This window comes from Pogona vitticeps, chromosome 6, assembly GCF_051106095.1.
Source record: "Pogona vitticeps strain Pit_001003342236 chromosome 6, PviZW2.1, whole genome shotgun sequence".
Taxonomy (NCBI): Eukaryota; Metazoa; Chordata; class Lepidosauria; order Squamata; family Agamidae; genus Pogona; species Pogona vitticeps.
Window position 1 is genome coordinate 19,475,856 of NC_135788.1, and position 21,833 is coordinate 19,497,688.

The 21,833-nt window shown below is 40.1% G+C and overlaps 1 protein-coding gene across 2 annotated transcripts in view; it reads left to right on the forward strand.

The window, feature by feature from the left end:
• PIP4K2A (phosphatidylinositol-5-phosphate 4-kinase type 2 alpha) overlaps window positions 1-5,982 on the forward strand; it is an 80,820-nt gene extending 74,838 nt beyond the window's left edge. For both annotated transcript variants that reach the window (XM_020801708.3, XM_020801700.3), the window contains 2 exons: window positions 1,127-1,230; window positions 2,942-5,982. In XM_020801708.3, coding sequence (XP_020657367.1) covers window positions 1,127-1,230; window positions 2,942-3,022 — 185 coding nt within the window. In that variant the 3' untranslated portion in view covers window positions 3,023-5,982. The remainder of the gene's footprint in view (window positions 1-1,126; window positions 1,231-2,941) is intronic.
• The last annotated feature ends 15,851 nt before the right edge of the window (window positions 5,983-21,833 follow it).

The following is a 21,833-nucleotide window of genomic DNA, read 5'->3' on the forward strand; positions in this document are numbered from 1 at the left end:
GGGGGAAAAACACCAAAAAGCAACCAAATCCTCCAAAACCCATTGGAAATGGGAGGGAGCAAAAAAACAAACAAACAAACCCCCAAGACCCATCAGAAGTAGGAAAAACACTCCAAAAAGCAACAAAAAACCCCAAAACCCATCAGAAAGGGGGGTACCAACCAACCAATAAACCCCCCAAGACCCATCACAGCACAGAAACATAACCACCCCAGCTCAAAACCACCCTGCAAAAACACCCAGAACAGTTTTTAAAAAGCGGAAAATAGCACCTTACCTTACAAGGTAGCTCGAAACCTCCCTGCAAACACACACACACTCAAAAGTAGAAGCAATCCCAAGCCTCCTCCAACACACACTCTCTAACTGTTGGGGCGAAAGAGCTACAAAGAAGCAGCCTCATCACCACCTACAGTTAGAAATTTGAATTTCCCATCTTTTTTCCCCTGCCTTTTTCTTTTTGTAAGTGGAAGCTCCGGTCGCAAGTAGAAGCAAAATTTTGCAACCAGACCTGGTCGTAACTCAAAATGGTCGTAAGTAGGGACATTCGTAAGTCAAGGCACCACTGTAATTCTTTAGAACTGTAAAAGAAGTTTTCCTATATTTAAACTCTCACTTTAGTGAATAGTGCGAAAAGATTGCCATACTGACTGGGTAGACTAGTGTTTGTAGTCTAAAAAGTAATTTGCAGACTATAATTGTAGTAGCAGTTATTGGGCAACCTCTTGCTTCATCTAGACCAGTGATTCCCAACCTTGGGTAATCCAGGTGTCTTTGGACTGCAGTTCCCAGAAGATTTCACCACCAGGTGTGCTGATCAGGGTTTCTGGGAATTACAGCTCAAGAACATCTAGGTTACCCAAGGTTGTATGCCACTGATCTAGAAATGTCCTCTGTCTGCCAGATTGTAAAGAATCTAATTCCATCTTATCAAAGACTAAAATGTCTTACGAATCTTAAATATGTCATTTAAGCCACAAGATCAATAAGCTATTAGAGGAATAATGGCCACTTAGCTATCACCAATTTCTTGTCTTGGTTTAGTCTAACTTCTTTCTATAGTTGTGTCTGACCTGCTCCATAGAAATACCTGAATGGCTTTAGTTACATGATTTTCCCTCTATAGATGCACCTAGGAAGGAAGTATATTTTATGGCCATCATTGACATTCTTACTCATTACGATGCAAAAAAGAAAGCTGCCCATGCTGCAAAAACAGTCAAACATGGCGTGAGTATCAGTTTTCCACATATTTCTGCTCTGATTATTATTTTCAAATACTGTACAGTGGTGCCTCGCAAGACAGGCGCTCCATTTAATGACTAATCCGCATTAGGATGAGGTTTTTGTGATCGCAAAAGCTATTGCAAAATGACGTTTTGAATGGGGGAATTTCGCTGCGCGATGATCGGTTCCCTGTTTCGGGAACCGATTTTCGCTTCCCGACAATCAAAACAGCTGATCGTCAGGTTTTCAAAATGGCCGCTGGGTGCTCAAAATGGCTCCATGTTGTGTTTAGGAGCCATTTTTCACTGCACAGGCACCTGAAAAGGGCTACCCCATGGGGGATCTTCACTGGACGGTGAGTTCTTAGCCGATTGGAACACATTAACCAGGTTTTAATGCGTTTCAATGGCTTTTTTATTTTCGCTTTACGATGTTTTCGTTCTACAGCGATTTCGCTGGAACAAATTAACGTCGTAATGCGAGGCACCACTGTATTAACTATTGTGAATGCTCTAATGTAGAATGCAGGTGGCTGGATAGTTCAGTGGTTTAGATATCTGGCTGTGGAGCCAGAGCTTGGGAATTTCATTCCCCACTGAGCCTCCGGAGAGAACAGCCAGCCTGTGTAGCCATGGGTAAGCTGCCTAGTCTCAGCTTGCACCAAAAGAAGGGAATGATAAACCACTTCTGAGTATTGTCTACCTAGAAAACCCTGGGAAGGGTTGTCACAAGTTAGAGTTGACTTGATAGCATGCAGTTGGATAGCAGGTGTGGTGTAGTAGATAGACTGATGGAGTAGGAGTCAGGAGGCCTGGGTTTGAATCCCTCCTCAGCCATTGAAGCCCACGGGGGGGGTGCGGAACTGATAAAACTCCTTAAATACCTCACTTATCTTGAAAGCCCTATTACAGTCACTGTGCATCAGTTCCAACTGGATGGCACATAACATAACGCCTTCTTTTTCTTTGCCCTGAGTCTTTATGAGGCAAACTAAATTAAATAAGACAAGACTATGCATTTCAGAATGTTTCCTTTTTTCTTTCAAAGCACCCATAGAACAACTGAGTTCAGTTACTGCTTTGTTGATGGAGGAAGGCCAATTAATACCTCTATCCCATGCCATTTTCTTCTTTAAAGCTTCTGTTTTCCTGCTGATTTGGGAGAACATAGAGATATGGTCTTCTATCTTCTTTAATCTGGAGACCTTCAAAACAGTTGATACAGTTATTCCCTGTGAGTCTGTTTAGTGAAATGTAATTGGGATATATTTTCATATTTACGTGACAATCAACAATTCGTGAAAGATAAAGATGGTGGCACATGTTATTTACAAAACTGTTCTTGTGAAGATGCTTGGGAATATTGCTAGAGCAGTGGGGCAGATGGGTATGGTTTAAGTGCTCAGATAAAACTCTGGATTGAAAGCATTATCTCTTATAAGGAGAGAGCCAGCATCCCCAGTGTAAGTTTTAGGATTGCAGTAGTAGGATGTGTGCTTTGCTTGTGTTACCCTATGAGCTCTCATTTTATTAGTGTTTTAATCCTTCAGTGTATCTCAACATATCTCTGCCATCTGCACCCTCAGACATGCCTCTGCAGAAATATATTTCTTCTTGCAAAAACTCATTCAATAGAAACTAGTCTTTAAGATGCCACATATTTCCTGTTGTCTTACCTTCCTCTTCCCTTCTTTATTTCTGTTCATGCTTTCCAGGCTGGTGCAGAAATTTCCACAGTTAACCCCGAACAGTATTCAAAGCGGTTCTTGGACTTTATTGCCAACATCTTGACGTAACCTAATGTTCCATTGGACAGATACCAGGTCTGGGATCAGCAGCAATGGCTCCAAGTGTGTTAAGGGATAAAAGCTTCTTTTAAACGGAACTCTGAAGTGCTCTCTCGCAGAAGGCAGCCCCCTTGTTTACATCTGCTGGCAAAGATGACCGACTGGGGTGAAATATTCGCTTTAACAGCTGCCTGATTATGCCCAGCATAGTTCTAGCTATTCCTGATGTGTGTGTGTGTGTGTGAGTGTGTGCGCGCGTGTGTGTTTGAGTGGGCAAAAACAAATATAAATTAACTAATTATTAAAATAGATCAGCTTCTTACTCAGTGTGCATTGCAACAACAACACTCCATGGATACTAGCTGAGATGGTATGAATGGACAAAGGCCTTTTTTGGGTGGGGGGGGAGAAGGAAGGAGTATGTGCATGTTAAGTTCTACAATATTGGTATGAAGAGTGTAAACTGTGGATCAGTTTATCTTTTGAACTGAGAAGTTCAAGACAGTATTGGTGGTGATGACAACTGTGTCCTTTCTGCACATGTTACACTTAGCAACCCTGCATGTTGGCACTCTTTAAGAATAGCTCCACGTGTTGGAAGCCTTCCTGTTGGCGACATTTTAATTTTGGTTTTATTAAATCAGCCCATCACAACAGGAAATAAGTCTTCCAGGAACTGAGAGATTAGGCTCTTGTTTTACTAAGATCTAATGCTGTGATCATGCTGTGTGTTCTTTGCCAAAGGTAAACATTCTTCGGGGCAGGTGGGAGGGGAAAGACTGTTTCACAGTTTTACTACATGAAGATTTTACACTGTATGTTCATTGTATACGAACTGAATGCATTACAAAGGAAATCAGATAGGCTTTTTAGAAGAGGTGCGTCATTTTGGGCAATAATAGTGTTTTCCACCACATGAACAAAGGAATAGGAAAGTCTGTTCACCTATAGTTGATCAAAAACAAGGCATTTAAATCCTTATCTATGCTATTTTTAATATTACATTAAAATACTTCTTTTTTAAGCCCTAAATTTTACTGTTTACATTAATAGGAAAACAGGGATGCTTTTGAGTTTGTGCACAGTATGTGAATCTGAAGTTTACATGTAAAGTTATTTTGCAGTACAAGATGAAGTAACATCTTGAAAAGTAATATGCAGTAGTGTGTGTCATTCACCTCCATGATAGAAGATCTCTTTTTACAACCAACAGTGACAATTATTTTTGAAGTATTCTTTTAGGTGGTATTTTTATTATCTTAATAATTATTAGCTTTGCCTTTTTCCCAAATTATTTTGTTTATCCCATTGTCTGAAGTTGTGCTGTCACCTGTAACCTGTTCAAAAGATGTTTCTTTTAAAAAAAAGGTCCTGGAAAAAAGTTCCAAATTTCAGTCATGACTGAATTAGATGTACTTACAGTTATATTCTCTGCTTATACACTGTGCTAAAATTGTGCCTTCTACAAATTTTTCTTGAAACAAACATTCATAGGCAATCCAGAAAAAAAACAATGCGCTCTCCCGCTGCAAGTTGTAACTTATCCCAAGGGTGTCAGGTTGCCTTCACCAATAATGTAAACCCAGTGCTGTTAAAATGCAGCTGCATGTAATGTACATGTAGTCTTAACTTTGCAGAATTCTGACAAAGTAACAGCTGATCTTGCTGTTTTATATAGCCAAAGGCAATACCATCCTTATTAGCCTACAGTTTTTAAAACAAGGTTTTGTTACCTTTGTTTAACATATCTAAGTCAGGTGTCCCACCAACACCACCAAACATTATGAACCTTGCAACATGATAAATTGTTAAGAAGAATAACAAGCACTTCCAATCTTGTTTTTAGCTCAAAATTGTTTGGGTTATTTTAAGGTCTCCTTTTCTACATTAAACAAGTTTGTAATGAGATATACACTGGATATTTGAAACTATCCAGCTTTGACTGATTATGTCCAAAACTGGGATTGTCCACAATCTGTGCTGAAATCTCTTTCAACTCTCATTGAAGAAAAATTGTAGCTGAAGGGTAAAGTGCCTGTTTTGCATGAAGATAGGACCTGATTCTGCCCTGACAACTGTAGCCAGGACTGGGGAAAGACTCCTATCTGAAACTCTGTGGAACTGCTACCAGCCAGTGTAGACAATACTGAGGTAGATGACCTAATGGTTTGACTTGGCATAAGACAGCTTCCCATGCTTTCCTTCATCAGCAGCACTATTAGTGCTACCTACTTTTTTCTTCTGCTCTTTGGGCTTCCTAGCTATACAGATTAGTCATGACTACATGAAGGAAATGGCACAGACCACATATATGTCCCAACATTTGTATTATCCTTCATCTTGGTTGCTGTGTTTCTTAATGAAGATGCTGGCTCCACTCTTCTTTTAGCATTGTTGAAAATCTGAATGGCACATTCATTTCCTTAATAATGCTAGTTTCATTCAGCATCTTAGAGCAGCAGCAGTTTCTGTCTCAGGCTTTGATGGTCCATTGAAGCCCATGATACTCAAAATCACATCCTTCAATTTCAGTTATTCTGAATGATGAAATTAGAATAATGCAAAGAACAACTTTAAATCATTGATCTTAAACATGGGATAGTTCATACACATATTCTGTTTTCCCACATACTGCCCTTTTTAACTATATTACTTCAGTATAGTACCCCTTTAGGTTCTGTTTGGTTTTCATAAGATTTGTGTCTCAGGAAATCCCAGTCTTCATAAATGTACCCACCTTTTCATAGGAGGCACTGCTACAAGTTCATAGAGTTCAACCTATCTGTTAGATAATTTGCCTAGGAATGATAGCTCACCAGTTTTATTGCCATATTTTTATCTATCTGAGTTCCTCCTGGTACGATTGGATATATTATATACTGTCTACTTGGGTAGACTCTTGCCACAAATGCTACCCCCCTGTGACTTTTCAGGCTTATAAATAAACATTAATTTCTACTGTGCCATTAGGTGTGTGTCTTCACTTGTAACATTATTCACAACATTCTTCTTGTTCTAATTGACAGATTTCCCCCACAGAATTTACTGACCTGGATGTTGTGTCTCGGGCAGCCTTCCTCGAACTGGTATTTCTCACATGCGTAGGACTACAAATTCCAGAATTCCCCAGTCACATACACTGTGTTTTGCTGATGGGGTTTTTTGGGAGGTGGCAGCCCAACAGATCTGAAGAGCATCAAGTTGTGGAAGGCTGAGCTAGGGCAATAGAGGTACCAAACTCTCCAAAACATTTGCTTTTCTCCCTTCCCTCTTGGATGAACTTATATATTTTTACAATCTCGAAGGCTTTCATGGCCAGGATCTGATGGTTGTTGTAGGTTTTTCAGGTCGTTTGGCCATGTTCTGAAGGTTTTTCTTCCTAATGTTTTGCCAGTCTCTGTGGCTGGCATCTTCAGAACTCTGTCTATGTTCTGGTGTGTGGGATAGTCACCAGCAAACATCAGCAGAGCTTCAACAAAAAAGAAGAAAGTCTAATACTCAACAAAGCCTGGCTCCCAGCACTGAAAAATACAGTTTGCAAAAGGTCAACGAACTCTGCCCAGCCACAAGGGCCGGTGATCACTGCACACAAAAGACGAGCTAACGACACCCATCAATCACAGTGACAGATCATCTCTCCCCCCTTATCACAACAATACACCCATAACAAAAAACACCCTGATCACCATAATCACCCAATCTCCTGAAAATGACAAAAAGCTGATCCCAAAGCTACAGATATTCACTATCCCACACACTACACCAGAAAACAGACAGAGTTCTAACTCCTGTCCTCTGAAGATGCCAGCCACAGAGACTGGCAAAACATTATTGGTCGAGATTAGACCACTGTAATGCATTCTACGTAGGACTACCTTTGAGATTGATGCGGAAACTTCGAATGGTGCAGAATGCGGCAGCCAGATTACATAGTGGAGCAAGAAAATTCCAGCATATCTCTCCCATTCTGGCTGCTGTGCATTGGCGGCCCATTCGTTTCCACATTGACTTCAAAGTATTAATGATGACTTATAAAACCCTAAACGGTTTAGGACCTCAATACCTGGCAGAATGCCTTCTCCCACCTAGATCTACTCGAGTCACTCACCAGAGCCAGGGAAGACGGCTGAGGGGCCTGACGCCGAGAGAGGCCCAAAAAGAAAGAACAAGAAACTGGGCCTTCTCGGTGGTGGCCCCTCGACTTTGGAACAGCTTGCCACCAGTGATCTGCCCGGCACCCTCACTGGGTGTTTTTAAGAGCCAATTAAAAACTTGGCTCTTTAGGCAGGCCTTCCCTCCTGCCAATTCTTGATTGTACTTTCTTGCTTTTGTTGTTTATCCTCCCATCTTGATCATATAATTATTATTATTGTAGATTTTAAATGATTTTATTGTTTGTCCACAATATATTGTGAGCCGCCCTGAGTAGACTCCTGTCTAGAAGGGCAGGATATAAATCCAATAATAGATAAAATAAATAAACATTAGGAAGAAAAACCTTCAGAACACGGCTAAACAGCCCGAAAAACCTACAACAACCATTATACATTTTTCTCTCAAGGAAAAGTACAGTTTAAATCCATGCCAAAGTGTGTATGTCTCCCTTTTAAAACTTAGAGGTTTTGAAGCAGCTTTTTACCCTTCTTCTTCTCCTATTTGTCAAACCTGAGAAAGAGCCCGAAAAACCCACAACAACCAAACCTGAGAATATCTATCTTATCTTTTCCCACTTACGGCACTGTTCTTGCTTATTTTTCTGCTGCATCCTTTCATAAGCATTGCAGAATCCAGAGAGCCACCTTTCCCCCAGACTAGAGTCTTTATTCCCCCCACACACACACACACACAGTGGTTATTTAGCCAGCTCCTCTCCAGGAAGAGAGATCCTCCCATTCCTTCTCTGACGGATCACCTTCCTATCCCACCTTCTCATCAAAGGGAAGAATGCTACTTGGCCATCTGGTAGCCCTCTGCTTTTTCTCCTGTGGTTTGTAGGCAGTCCTTGAGGCAGTGGCAGAAATCAGCTTTTAAACCCTTCCATTTCATTCCTTTCTCCGTGTCCTCTCTAAAAGGCTTGGCCTTGTAGTCCAAACATCAATAAGGTGGATGTCAGAAGCAGCAGTGTTATCAATCAGAGAACTCTGTGCTGTTTCAGTGTGACTCCTTCATAGTGACCTCAAGTCAAAATTCACTTTTTTCCTACAGCTGAACTCTCTTCAAATGTTCAGCTGTAGTAAATACACAAGACCTTGCCCTTCCTTCCTTCCTTCCTTCCTTCCTTCCTTCCTTCCTTGTCTGAGAGCATGGAAGAAATAGGATCTGTGTAGGGCATTTAAAAACTACCTCAACTGCATAGCAGCCTTTATGTCATGGACAAACAAAGTGCAGCCCCCGAGGTCAGTCTCCAAGACTCTTTGTGAAACTCATAACCTTCTCTCGCCCCCCCCCTCATTTTTGAGGGAAGAAAAAGAAAGATTAATTGCAGCTCTTGAAAGCTTCCAGAAGGGATAGTTCACCTTTTGAATAGTTCAGAGAGGACTACAACTACATCCCCTTTAAGATCCCAAAACACCAATTTTGAAAAATTTGAATCGGCAATTTCTGGTTCAATATTTGCGTTTTGAGGCTTTATTCATATTCTCTGGAAATTCTGGAGGGTGCTGGTGAAGGCAGATGTTTGCCTCTTGGCCCCTTTGAAGTTGCACAACCTTGTTTTAGATATTCATAAGCATTTTATCTGTATCTGTCTATCTTATCAAAAAGGCTCCTTGTTCATTAGCCTATGTTTACATAGCCTGTGAAGTGCATCACTTAAATTCAGTCCAGATTAGAGCCCACTTCAGTGCAGAACCACAGCCACATTGGTGGCATATACTACCAGTGCCTCCTTAGTTGAAATAGACAAGATTGCCATATTGGCAATGCTTAGTATTATTGTGACTACAACATTGACAAGTACAATTCCACAGAGACCACGTTTGGCAGTTAAATCCTACAAAAACTTGCTCCCTGTACATAGACCACTTCAAACACCCTGAGCTGCCAGAACTGACAGACTGGCTTTCATACATCCACTAGTTTTAGAGCTCTCCTTCAACCAAGACTCGCTGTACATATTATAAGTCTGGTTTGATCTGGTCAAGAGGCCTGCAAAAATACCCCTATTGTAACTCAGCTGAGTTGACCAGAGTGCCAGAGCACAGAAAGCAAACTCTTTGCCATCACAGTCACTACTGTCTTTGGAGATGTATGGGGCTTCGTTTGTATGAAATATCTCCTTTCTGTGAAATGTCTATCTCCCTTTCTGCAAAATCCTCAACTTATTTTAGCATTAGCATAGTTACAGTTAGAGCTAGAGGAGAAGCTGGGGGCCACCTGGATTAAACAAAAAGCTTTTGTCATGTGAACCCTGTCTTCTTAAGCTGTAGGAGCCCTAAACCTATCTTTTTGGAGTTTTCTTCACCAGGCCAGAAGGCATCTTCAGGGTAAGGACCACTCTTCACTTTCTTGTTTGACCTTTCCATGCAATTTGATCTCAACTCTCTACTTGGGTATTTAAGGATGTTGGAAGTGCATCGTGGATAATATTCAAAAACTCTTGGAAGTAAGAACATGGATGCTCTTCTGTAAACCCTTGTTTTCTTTAAATATAGCCTATAAGATAATATGTATGTGTTGCTACTCTTCACCCAGCTTTTTTTTTTGGTTCTTGTTTGTTTTAGCCATTCATTAGGCTACCTAAATATTCATATAAATTGACGTAATGTTACCTCTTCAAGAATAGAGTTGCTCTGTTCACTTACTTGCTTTTCTCTGCTTACAAGGTGAGTAATCAATTCTCTGCTTCACTTTTTCAAATTTCAAATACAGGGAAAATCTTATCCCCTATATTGCAAGGGCCATCTAAGAAAGAAGAATATGCTCCTTGACTAAACATTTCTTGTATTGCCTTGTCATCAGCTTGATCCAGCACTGGATTTAATTCTTCCATGCATTCACTGCCCCCCCCCCAATATATTTAGCTTGTATTGAAATCCCCATTCAGTACTGCTGTGGTTTTAGGTGCAATGCCAACATTTCCTCCCATTTCAAGCAGACCACGTGAAACTTTCAACCCTGCCCCTCTACATAAAATAGTGTTAATACTGAGACAAATTCACACTCATAAGAACACTTGCCCGTCAGTTATAATGTAGTACACCTGTTCATATTTGCCACAGTAATTAAAACCCACTTCATGAGGTTAATGTAAGTGTAGCTCACAGCCTCAATGGTTACCAGCCTGATTGTTGATCATCCTTCATCATTAATTCAAAGCCTCATTCATGTATTATTTCTGCATTTAGAATCTGGCCTGGTCTTTCCACTAACTTTGTTTAGCAATGGAAGCATTAAGGAGTACCGCTTTCCATATCTTCTCCGCCACAGTTTCATGATATTGGGATCAATTTTTTCTCCTTGCTTGCCATTCTCCTTGTGGCTGATCATACTTCATTACCGTATTTGCTGTTTTGTGTACTGGGTTTTGGAAATATAGTTCTATTTAGAGGAACAAAACACTCCATGGATCTCCTGATGGTTTCTCACACATAAAGGCTTCCTGTCCCCCAAAATATTATCCTTTCCAGGCTTGCTGGACCAGCTGTATTTTATCTTTGCCATCACTTCACCACTGCACTATCAAGAGGGCTGCTTCTCTTCCCTGCTTGAAGTGCAGCTCATTCAAAACCTTGGCGGCAATCCTTATTTAAAATTGGCTTATTGAGTAAGGCCTATAAAGGTATGCAGGAGTTCCCCAAATGGTGCAAGCAGTGCTTCTTCTTAGGATAGTTCCTCTTCTTGTTTTACTCAGGAGGTGAAATGTTATCTGCTAGCATGCTCCACCAAATCAGTTAAATCAATAAACTGATCTGAAAGGACTTTGGATGCAGGATAGACAAAAATATAGTTGGTCACAAGAAAAGTTGGACAGCTTCCTTTCTACCTTCTAGTCAGTTGCTGTTTTCTATGGCATAACACAATTATATTCATTTTGTTCTCCACTGTTTTATTTCTTTAGTTTTTGCTTCACCGGCCCGGTAGTTGCTGATACACAGTCACATGAGTTCGCTTGCTTCTTGTCATCTGCTGCTCGCTTTTTTTTTTTTCATAAAGACTGTCTCTTACTAAAATAGGTCACACTTCTCCTATTAATATAGACTAGTTTTTGTTGTTGTTAAGGCAGCACATTATTCCCCCAAATTAATTGTTACATTGACAATTTTGTTAATCTAAACACACCATGATAGCCAAACCTAAACAGCGTATTGCAACTCTTAGTACTCTTAATGTTCAGATTCATGCTGGGAGGTTATCAGATCTGGAGGTTCAACTCCTTGCTCTGCTCCTTGGGTCTCTGCTGCAGTCCTTTTTATTGCACCTTTTGACTGGCATCCACCCTCTATGGGTTTATGTTCCAAATATTGTTGGTTACATAAATGCCAGAAAGTAGTATGTGGCCAATAGTCCATGCATAGTAGAATGTCATGTTATTTGGTATGTTTACTTTCTAAAGGGGTTGATTATGGGTCCCTATGTTTTATGGGGAAGCCTGGAAAGGGATCTGATAAGACCAGTCAAATTGGAGTGATTTATGATGGCACTCACAAGGGTTTCTATGACTGCATCAGACTTGGATGATGTGGCTTTTGCTACCTTATCTTTGCAAACAATGAGGATGGGTGGGTCTGCATTTCCACTAGCTTACCTATTAGCCATGTAATAATTCTTAGTGATCCGGATTGAGACTTCAACCTGCCCTATCAGGCACAAACAGGTGTATTAAAAATATTGGTCTATACTGTAGGTCAGGCATACATCTAAAGTTTTTTATTATTATTATTTCAGAGTATGCCTTGTTCTAGGGTGTGTATCTAGGGTTTTTCCCTCCACCCCCAACATCTGCGGTTCTTCCCAATCCAGTCATGTGCCCCTTCTAGTGATCTTAAAAGTACTGTAATGTATGTTTATGATTTTGTATATTTATATATTTAAGTTGATAACTGTGGCTTGGTTTTTATTATTTTTGTTCCATCTCTTATACACGCACATCCGTTTTACTCTGGCACCACAAGAATGCTTTATTTCTTATAATACACAGTGGCTTCTAAGATACAATGGGACTGCATGGATACTACTGGGAAACAAAGAGGTACACAAAGTAACATTTGAAAAAGTAAATATTCCATTGTGGCCAATTAACATATGCTTTTTAACAAACTAACTACAAAGCCTTTTTTGGTCTGTAACAGTCTTTGTCACTCATTACTGTGAAACCGTTTGGAGAAGATGAGGAGGTCTCACATTGTATTGCCTATTCTAAAAACACACTCCAGACATAAGTAAGGCTTTATAAAATAAAGCACTTTGACTTGCTAGGAAGATCCTTTGTCCCTTTTTGCGTCTACTGTGTGTTTAGTCACTTTTGCAGATAAACATCCTTTGTCAACAAACATGTAAAGCACTGCTCTGCTTTTAAAAATTAAATATTCCTTCCTGCCAAGGTGGGATATTTGAACGGATACTGGACTTGTTTGCTACTACTTCTGTGGAATGACGTCAGATATAATATGAACTTGAACAACACCTAAGTTCCTGAAGGAAAAGCTTGAGAGAAGATTTTCAGCTTTGATATGGAGCTTTCCACCTAGAATAATTAAGAGTGGTTCACATTTATAGTTAGGCAAATTGTGCTTTTAGATTGAGACATAAAGATTAACCTTTGCTCATGGGCTGGTGAAGAAGGCTGTAGTCTGAACTTTTGTATCTACAAGTATTTGTAAACTACTTACAACTAAACATTTCAAAATTGTATACAACAACTTATATCCCATTCTAGACCAAAAGGAAATGTAGCATTTTTAAAAAAAATCATACACTTTTTAACTTGCAAGCCAAAAGCTTTTTTAAAAAATGGCTGGGCTTTGCTACAACAGTAAAGAACCATCATGTCAGCGTTTTATTTGTTCGTTCGTTCATTCATTCATTTGTTCAGTCACTCAATTTTTATACTTCCTGATTAATAAAAGGCACTACTCTGGGCAGATAACAGGTAAATTAGGCAAATAAAATATATAATAGAAATAATATACAGTAAGATGAAATTATGAAGAAACCCCAAATCCATAAACAACAAAAGACAACACACCAAGAGCACCAAACAATAGGAAGACGGACAACATAAATGTGACAATCATTAGAGGATGCCATCAAAAGCCTCTTTAAAAACCATTGTTTTTAGCAACCTCTTAATGGTTGAAAGGGAAGGGGACAGGCACAGCTTGACCAGAAGCTCATTCCAAAGGACAGGCATCACAACTGAGAAGGCTCAATTACTGGTGGAAGTATTTCTAGCCTCACTTAGTGTAACCACCCATAGGAGCATGGTTTGCTTGGATCTGATGGCACAGGTAGATGTTCTTGTGGTAATGCACTCCGACAGGTAGTGAGGGTCCAAACTGGGGAAGGCTTTATAGGTAAGTACCAAAATCTTGTTATACCATTGATGGGCATTCAAACAGATTGAAGCATCAAGATATACATCCCAGAGTTGTTAAATTTTTAGAGTTTAAAAAAGAAGGTAAAATGCAACTTTACAACATGTTCACAAAGTGAAGTCAGAAAGAGAAAGGGGGGCTCATCTCTTATCAGTAATGTTGTGAATGGTACCCAGCAGCTCTCTGGGGGCTAAACTGAAGAAGTCATGGTTATACTGTATGTCCATGTGTTGGAAAACCAGATGACCCAATCTTGTGAAGCAGAGCAGTGGTTCCCAACCTCGGGTTCTCTGGTGTTCTTGGACTAAAACTCCCAGAAGCCTTCGCCACTAACTGTGCTGGCCAGGATTTGTAGTCCAAAAATACCTGGGGACGCAAGATTGGGAACAACCAAAGTAGAGAATGGGGATTATAATTTAAACAGGAGATATAAGTGGGAAACATGACATCTTCCTTCTGTTTATTACTTACCATTTACCTTTGCTCTGAAACCTGGGGGTCCAGATGCAGTGCCAAATCCAAGACTATACCCTAAATGTATGTCTGAGCCTTCAAGAGAAATATTGATCACATTGAACATAGAACGGATAATGCCTGTTTCTGCCATTTGACACTCTTCATTGGACAGAAGGGAGCAGATCCAAGTTTATATAGTTACCTGTTATCAAAGTGATACAGACTGTTTGCTTAGGTTAACTCCTGTGATTCATGTAAAATCTACACGGAGTTTTGCACATTTTTTTCATAACAAAATGTTGCTGTTAGAGTGTTTAGGAGAACTAATTTGCAAAAGCCCTAATTTGCACTTTTGTATGTTACATTAAAAATTTACAAACCATTATAAGAAAAAGTATGCATTGACGAGGCAGGAAGCACCAGACTTTGTGGTGAATGTCACTATGTAGTGTGGCAGTTGTTCTCCCTGAGCACATTTGCCTTTTTTCATTGCCAATAGCACTGTGCTAAAAGGAACAAACCAGGCTAAAGATCTTGTCACCCTCCCTGGTGCCACAGCGCAATATCAAAGGACCAGTGCGCTATTTTTTTAATCATCATCAATGGAAAACTCAGTAGTGGCCAGAGGATTGGAAAAGATCAGTCTACATCCCAATCCCAAAGAAGGGAATTGCCAAAGAATGCTCTAACTACTGTACAATTGCACTCATTTCACACGCTAGCAAGGTTATGCTCAAAATCCTCCAAGGCAGGCTTGGACCAAGAACTCCCAGAAGTACAAGCTAGATTTCGAAGGGGCAAAGGAACAAGAGATCAAATTGCTAACATGTGCTGGATTATGGAGAAAGCCAGAGAGTTCCAGAAAAACATCTACTTCTGCTTCATTGACTATACAAAAGCATGGCAGAAAGTGAGGAGGAATTAAAGAACCTCTTAATGAGGGTGAAAGAGAAGAGCGCAAAAAATGGTCTGAAGCTCAAGATAAAAAAAACTAAGATCATGGCCATTGGTCCCATCACCTCCTGGCAAATAGAAGGGGAAGATATGGAGACAGTGACAGATTTTACTTTCTTGGGCTCAATGATCACTGCAGATGTTGATAGCAGCCACGAAATTAAAAGACGCCTGCTTCTTGGGAGGAAAGTGATGACAAACCTAGACAGCATCTTAAAAAGCCACCCTTTTCCCCACCAATTGAAGCCTTCTGTTTTGCTTGCCTGTTCCTTTTTTCATAGTTTTGAGTCAGTCTCTCTCTCTCTCTCTCTCTCTCTCTCATACACACACATTGCCTAACCTAGCACCTTCTAGATGTTTCAAATTACAAGTCCTCATAGTCCATAGCTCTTCACTGTATTGTCAGGGCTAATGAGAACTGCAAAAGAAACATCTGGAGAGTGTTGTGGCAAGAAAATCCTGGTGGGTGAGACCAATGTCTTGGAAGTGTAAGACAGAGAGAGTATGAGTGAGGGGTGTACTTATGAATGAGTTTTGTATACTGTTGTAAGAGTAGGTGATGCCACTTATTGTACCACAAAAATCAAACAAATTACAAGCTTTCATGGAACAAATCTTCTTCCTCAGGCTTAGCACAGCCCTTTCCTGGCCCGTGCAGAAAACTGTATGCAACAACTGGTGGTACCGTACTGTGAGAGATTATGTAAGTCTTCTGAGGCTGCAGTCTCAAGCCTCTCTGCAGATTAGGAAGGGTCTACCTGCCCACATCCCATTGGCCTTCTAGGAGTCTCTCGCAAGAGTAAATGATTGGCATGTGGTGGATCTCTTTTCCAGGGCATAACCCTGGAATGATCTCTTCTCTGGAACTAAGTGACAAGTTGGACAAAGAGGTTGAGGAAGGGGGGGGGAACCCACCAAGGAATTTTCCTGTCAGGAGCGGGATAAAAAAGAGGCAGAAGAAGAACTCAGGGCAGTTAATGGGGGGAGGATGAAAACAGTGAGACAGGAGACTAGAGCAATGCTCAAGGCTAGCTTATTCTGCTGGCATAACGAAATATAGTTATGCACTGTCAAGCCAATTCTGTTGTTGGTTTTCCTAGGTACAGAGTCCTCAAAAGTGGCCTTCATTGAGAGAATGCATCACATTCATTATAACATATGGATTATAAAGGACAAACGCAGGATATTGTCTTACACAAGATCAGAGTATTTATTAACCTCATTCAGTACTTCGATTGAAAGTATGTTTCCAAGTCTCAAGAACAGGTTTTTCTGTTATATCTGATTTTTTACCCTGGGTTAGACAACTGGCAGAGTTTGGGAGCCACCCTGCTTAACTTGCCAAGGCCTCACAACTGGCTCTTATCCTACAAGACATGGTAGAGGATCAAACCCCCGATCCCTGGCTCCACATCTCAGTGCTCCAACTCACTGAACTGTCCAGCCAGTTTTTTTCTGCTGGCAGAAATAACAAGTATTTTATTTTCAAAAATGAGTGTTCTCCACTGCTTCTGGTGGCTGTAGTAGGTTGAAGTGGCAGCAATCGAATTAGGCAATACTGAATGAAGTTAATAAATACTCTGATCTTGTGTAAGAGAATATCCTGCGTTTGTCCTTTATAATCCATGTTATAATGAATGTTATTCATTCTCTCACTGAACAATTTGTTATATGTATCATACACTTTCATTTTTTAACGGTATCATTTTATGATGGAGCATCTACCGTATGGAATAAGGGAGAACTTGGTGAAACTCACTGAAAAGTTTGCTTTTGCTGTATCACTTTTTGCCTAAAGTGATACCTCCTCTCAGTCAGTTGGGGCATGAAAACTTGGCTCAACCGATGATGCGATGATGCTTCTTCCGTGGATGCCAAGCCTTTGATCCATTGTTCACTTGCACACAGAGTCAAAAGAAACCTGGAGGCATTTTCAGTAACTGATATGCTTTAAAAGCCAGGAAGCTCACAGGATGCTTGACTTTGCTCCATTCCAAAACAACAGCTATCACAACAAAATAAATGGTCTGCTCCAGAGAGCTATTAGCTGGTTGAAAGAATTCTGTTGAATTCAGCAGTGGGCCTGGGTTGCAGCATTAACTCTTTCCTCTCCACAGAAAAGCTGAAGCACAATCCAGATTGAGATGGTGCTGGCCAACATGTATAGGAAGGAGATGGCCTGCCTCCCTACACCCTTCAGGACCAGCGCTGGATTTATGCATTTAAAAAACGAATGCTATCAAATGGCCTCCAAGCACATTACTACAGCTAATTGACAAGACGATGAGCCCCATCTCAGTAGCGCAATCCTATTTTTAAAATGCAGGTGTGGAAATTATCTGGCTTGCTCGGCTTCATTTGAATTGCTCTCAGGGGTGGATGAAATTATTATCTATCACATAGTACAGCTTAATCAAAATAAGTTACAGCAATACATTATTTTCCTAATTTGTACCAAGTGAAGTCCTGAATACACGTTCATAAACAAAATTGTAGGGGCAGGCTTGAGTTGATTGGCATAACATTTGAATTAAAAGAAACTCAACTGGTAAAGACATGAGCTGGCACCCCAAGAAAAGAAAGGTCTATCTCTTCCAGTCATGTCTCTAAACAATTCTAAATCTCAGGTAAGGAATATTTAGCCCTTCAGGTATTTTGGATTACAACACCCACAATCCTTGACCATTGACCCTGCCAGCTCAGACTGATGGTTGTTGTAGGAAGAAACATTGGGAGGTTTATCACCCCTTTTCTAAAACACAGTAGGTGTCGTAGCAACCAATGCATCTCTCATAACTCCAGGTAACAATCATAATGAAAGAATAGTGGCTAGATTCTGGAGTTTGGAAGAGTTGCTTTTTTTACCACAGCTCCCCCAGAATCCCCCAGCCAGGTGTAAGATACAGGGTGCAAAAGCCCAGGAAAAATAACTCGTCCTATCTACATAGCTCAGGTTTATTTAGTGGGTGCATTTTCATTTAAAGCAGCTTCAGGAGAAGCAACAGAGAAACAGTTGGGCAGGAGGACATGTTTGCTTCTCTCAGTTTCCATGTGTCCACATGAAATCATTTACCCACACACGTTTCCTCTCATGATGTTGCACATGCAGGGGAGCAACATTTAAAAACCTGCAGCCGGGGAAGTTTCGAGTGGAGGAACAAAGGTAGACAAAGGTCCAGTGAGCCCAGTTCCTCCTGCTTCTCTGCTCCAAAATTCAGTACTCTCACCCTGAACCTCCAATTTAATTTTTATTTTTCAAATACTTTTGGAACTCTCATACGCACATTTGCATGCCACATGGCAGGGAAAATTTTGCTGTAAATAGTCCAAAAGCGTTAACAGTTAATATCATTGAGGACAATATGTTTACATGACTTTTTTAAACATGGTGGTAGCATCCATTCTTGAAATGCTAAGCTCTTTTGAATTCCTCCAGAAAATAAAAGTACCATTACCCATTACTGATACTGTTTGCAATATGCAAATACAATCTGTTCCATCAGTAGAATGCAGCTAATTAACTGAAAATATTTAATAGATTTGCAGACCTGTATTAAAAATGCTTTAAATGGTCCACATTAAAGAAGAGGGGAAAAGGGGGAAGGAAAGTGTTGACTCACTGTACTGTGTAACACGAAAAAAGGGGAGGAGGTTGAGAGGTTCCTAATACAACAACACGGATTGAGCTTTGAAAGAGGGGAAGAAGCATCCAACTATCTGGTGTATCAGTCAGGCCTCTGCAGTGTCGAGCTGTAAGTGAATTAGCTCAAGTCATGATTTTACTCTTTGTGTCATAAATTTGGATAAACTTTGCAGGAACAACAGCAACAACAATTACCGTATTTTTCGCTCCATAAGACGCACCTTTCCATAAGACGCACCAATTTTTTAGGAGAAGAAAACAGGAAAATATAATCCGTTTTCTTCGCTCCATAAGACATACAGACTTTCCATCCCCCTGTTTTGTGGGGGAAAAGTGCGTCTTATGGTGCGAAAAATACGGTACGTGCTATCAAGCCTATTCTAGCTTATGCAACCTTTTTCATGGTTTCCCAGGTAGAAAATACTCAGAAGTGATTGGCCCTTCCCTTCTTTTGGGGGCACTCTGGGACTGCGCAGCTTGGCCAGGGCTACACAGGCTGGCTCTATGCACAGGAGGCACCGTGGGGAACTGAACTCAGAACCTCTGGCTCTGTAGCCACACGCCTAAAAACCACTGAGCGATCCAGTTAGCTCTTAGCAGGAATATATGAATGCAAGCTGAATAATACAATTCTGAAGAAAGAATCCTATGCTCAAGCAGGTTCTTTGCTGATGTTAATGAAAATTATTCTGAATTACTATAAGTACATTGACTCCCCAAGAAAGTTTACAAAATAACATATGTTAGTAAGAAAACACAGATGATGGTGCTCTCTTTTTGCAGAGAAGCATTCTTTGACCATCAAATCACATTTAGCCCATCCAGAGAAACAGCATAATAGTCCAATCTTTTCTGCGTCTCCCCTTTTGTGCTTTATTTTTATGTCCTTCTTTTATTTCCGATAGAGGGAGACAGCTCTATGCCAACAAAGCTTTCCGGAGAAATATTGAACAGAACCTTTTAAATGGAAGGATAACATTCATGGAAAAAAATATTTTTCCCCCCTCTTTAGTTAAAAATGAGATTTTGCTCCCTCTCGCTCTCTTAGTTTCAGTGTTATCAAATTGATACCAACTTTTATTTTCTAATATCTTCTTTCTAAAGCACTGTGTTTTGTTTTGTTTTAATCTACACAAGATTTTCCATGGAACTGTTCATCTTGCAAGTACACCTGCTGATTGCTTTCCTGCTTTCTTGTATTTTCTTTTGTGGGTGGGAGCAATCTGCAATTTTTTTTCAAGGGGACTGGGGTAAGGTATCAAAGAGCAGCCACTGCACGTCTTCTGCCTGATTCTTCCTCTTTCGGATAGGTTTAGAATGTCAGAACAAGACAGGGCTGTACTAGAACAGAAAAAGCAAAGGGAAGAAGAAAAGAAAAAGGCGCAGTTCCGTCTCTTTTTTGCCACACAGAGAAGGGTTTTTCTTTTTTTAATTCTGTTCTTTCTTTCAAACTATTCAAAAGAGCTTAGAGTAGACTTTGCGAGGGGGGAACTTACCGGTAATAAAGTTGCAGATTTTAATGTCAAAAAATCCACACATACTGCAGGGGAAAAGAAGCTTAGAGCGGAATCCATTTGCAGGTCAAACTCATATATAGGTATACACACACATGCACACAACATGCTCACAAAGAATGCAATGCTGAAAAAGTCTACTGGGTTAAGGTGGTCCTCATGTAAGGGCCAGGATACATGAAGGGTTGTACACTAAATATCTACTGCGGACAGCTGCATAACTCACCAATCAGTGAAATGTTTCGTTACTTCTGATGAGACTGTATGAACAATCCATCATTAGAAGAAAAAATTTCTTAACTACTGAAAGTATCTGATCAGGAGATTTGCTCACCACCTATAGTTTGCAAAGTATCTTGTGGTTGATCTTTGAGACCTAAACATAGGCTTTGTTTTCAGGTCTGATTTCTTAGCCTAAAGTCACATTTCTGGAACAATGACATTACACCTTGGCTATCATTTGAGTTATGAGAATTTAGATGATACACCAATCCACCAAATGAAGACTATGCAGAATTATGGTTTTCCTGTTTTTCCATTGCACTGTGCCAGTATACTTATATACAAAGGTTTAGTATATTCCTCTCCAAGGAAATCTGTCACATGATCAATATTACTTTACATCAATGATTTCTGGAATCTTTTATTCTCATAGTCTTGTAAATGTGCCAGAAAAGTTCTACATTTTGCAAATATGTGATTTCATTCACAGTAGACATCTTTGTGATTCTATTTCTGTCTCCTCACCCCCATCCTATCTACAGAGAACTTTTTACTGGGGGGTTGGGGGGGATCTGAAAACCACAAACCATCAATGATGATCTAACTGCAGTTGACCCAACAACAATTTTCTAAATCTTTGCATGCAGTGATTTCCTGCATGCCTCTCTATGGCCTTTACTGAACAAGTAAAACATACAATTAAAAATGATGTCTTCTTTTACTGCTAAAGCACTTAAGATAAATTACCTGGTCTCTGTGGTATCCAATGAATGACTCCATTAAATCAGTTGCTTTTTCTCCTCTGTCACCATCTGGTTTTCTTTCTAAAAAGTTGGAATTTGAAGGAACATATATACAGATACCCAAGGATGTATCTGGCTATTGTTTTGTACCATTTCCTTCAGGTTATCCATTTCAGGTTCAGCTCTACTGGAGTGACAAAATGGTTTTGCAACATCAACTCTGAACCCTTGAGTGGAACTGTGAGCTTACCAAGCCTCAGCAGTGTACCTGGAAGAATTTTTTCAAAGAGTGTTCTAATTTTTTTTCCAAAATAGTCATCTTGCTGTGGAGTCACAGTAGAGTACTGCTCAATATGAGTCTGCCTAACCATTGACATGTTCATGCAACAATCTATTATTTATTTACAGATGTATTTGAAATATGTATTTATTGCTTCTCAGGCTACGAAGGTCCACCAAGCAATATTCAACCACAACTTCTCCTGTAATTCAATGGACAGAGATCTTCACAATGCTTTGACATAAGAATGCAACGCATATAGGTGACAACTAGGCAGGAATATATTTTTAGATACCTGGAAGTCTTCTACAGAAGCTTTTGCATAGACTTCTTTTCTTTTTCTGGCGGAGGGGAATATTGTTATTATGGTTTTACTTCTGTTGCTGTTCCTTCACAGCTGTTGTGTTTGTTTGTTCTTCAATTTTAACTAATAAAATATTTGAGGAATAAAACACCAAAAGGTGACCACATTG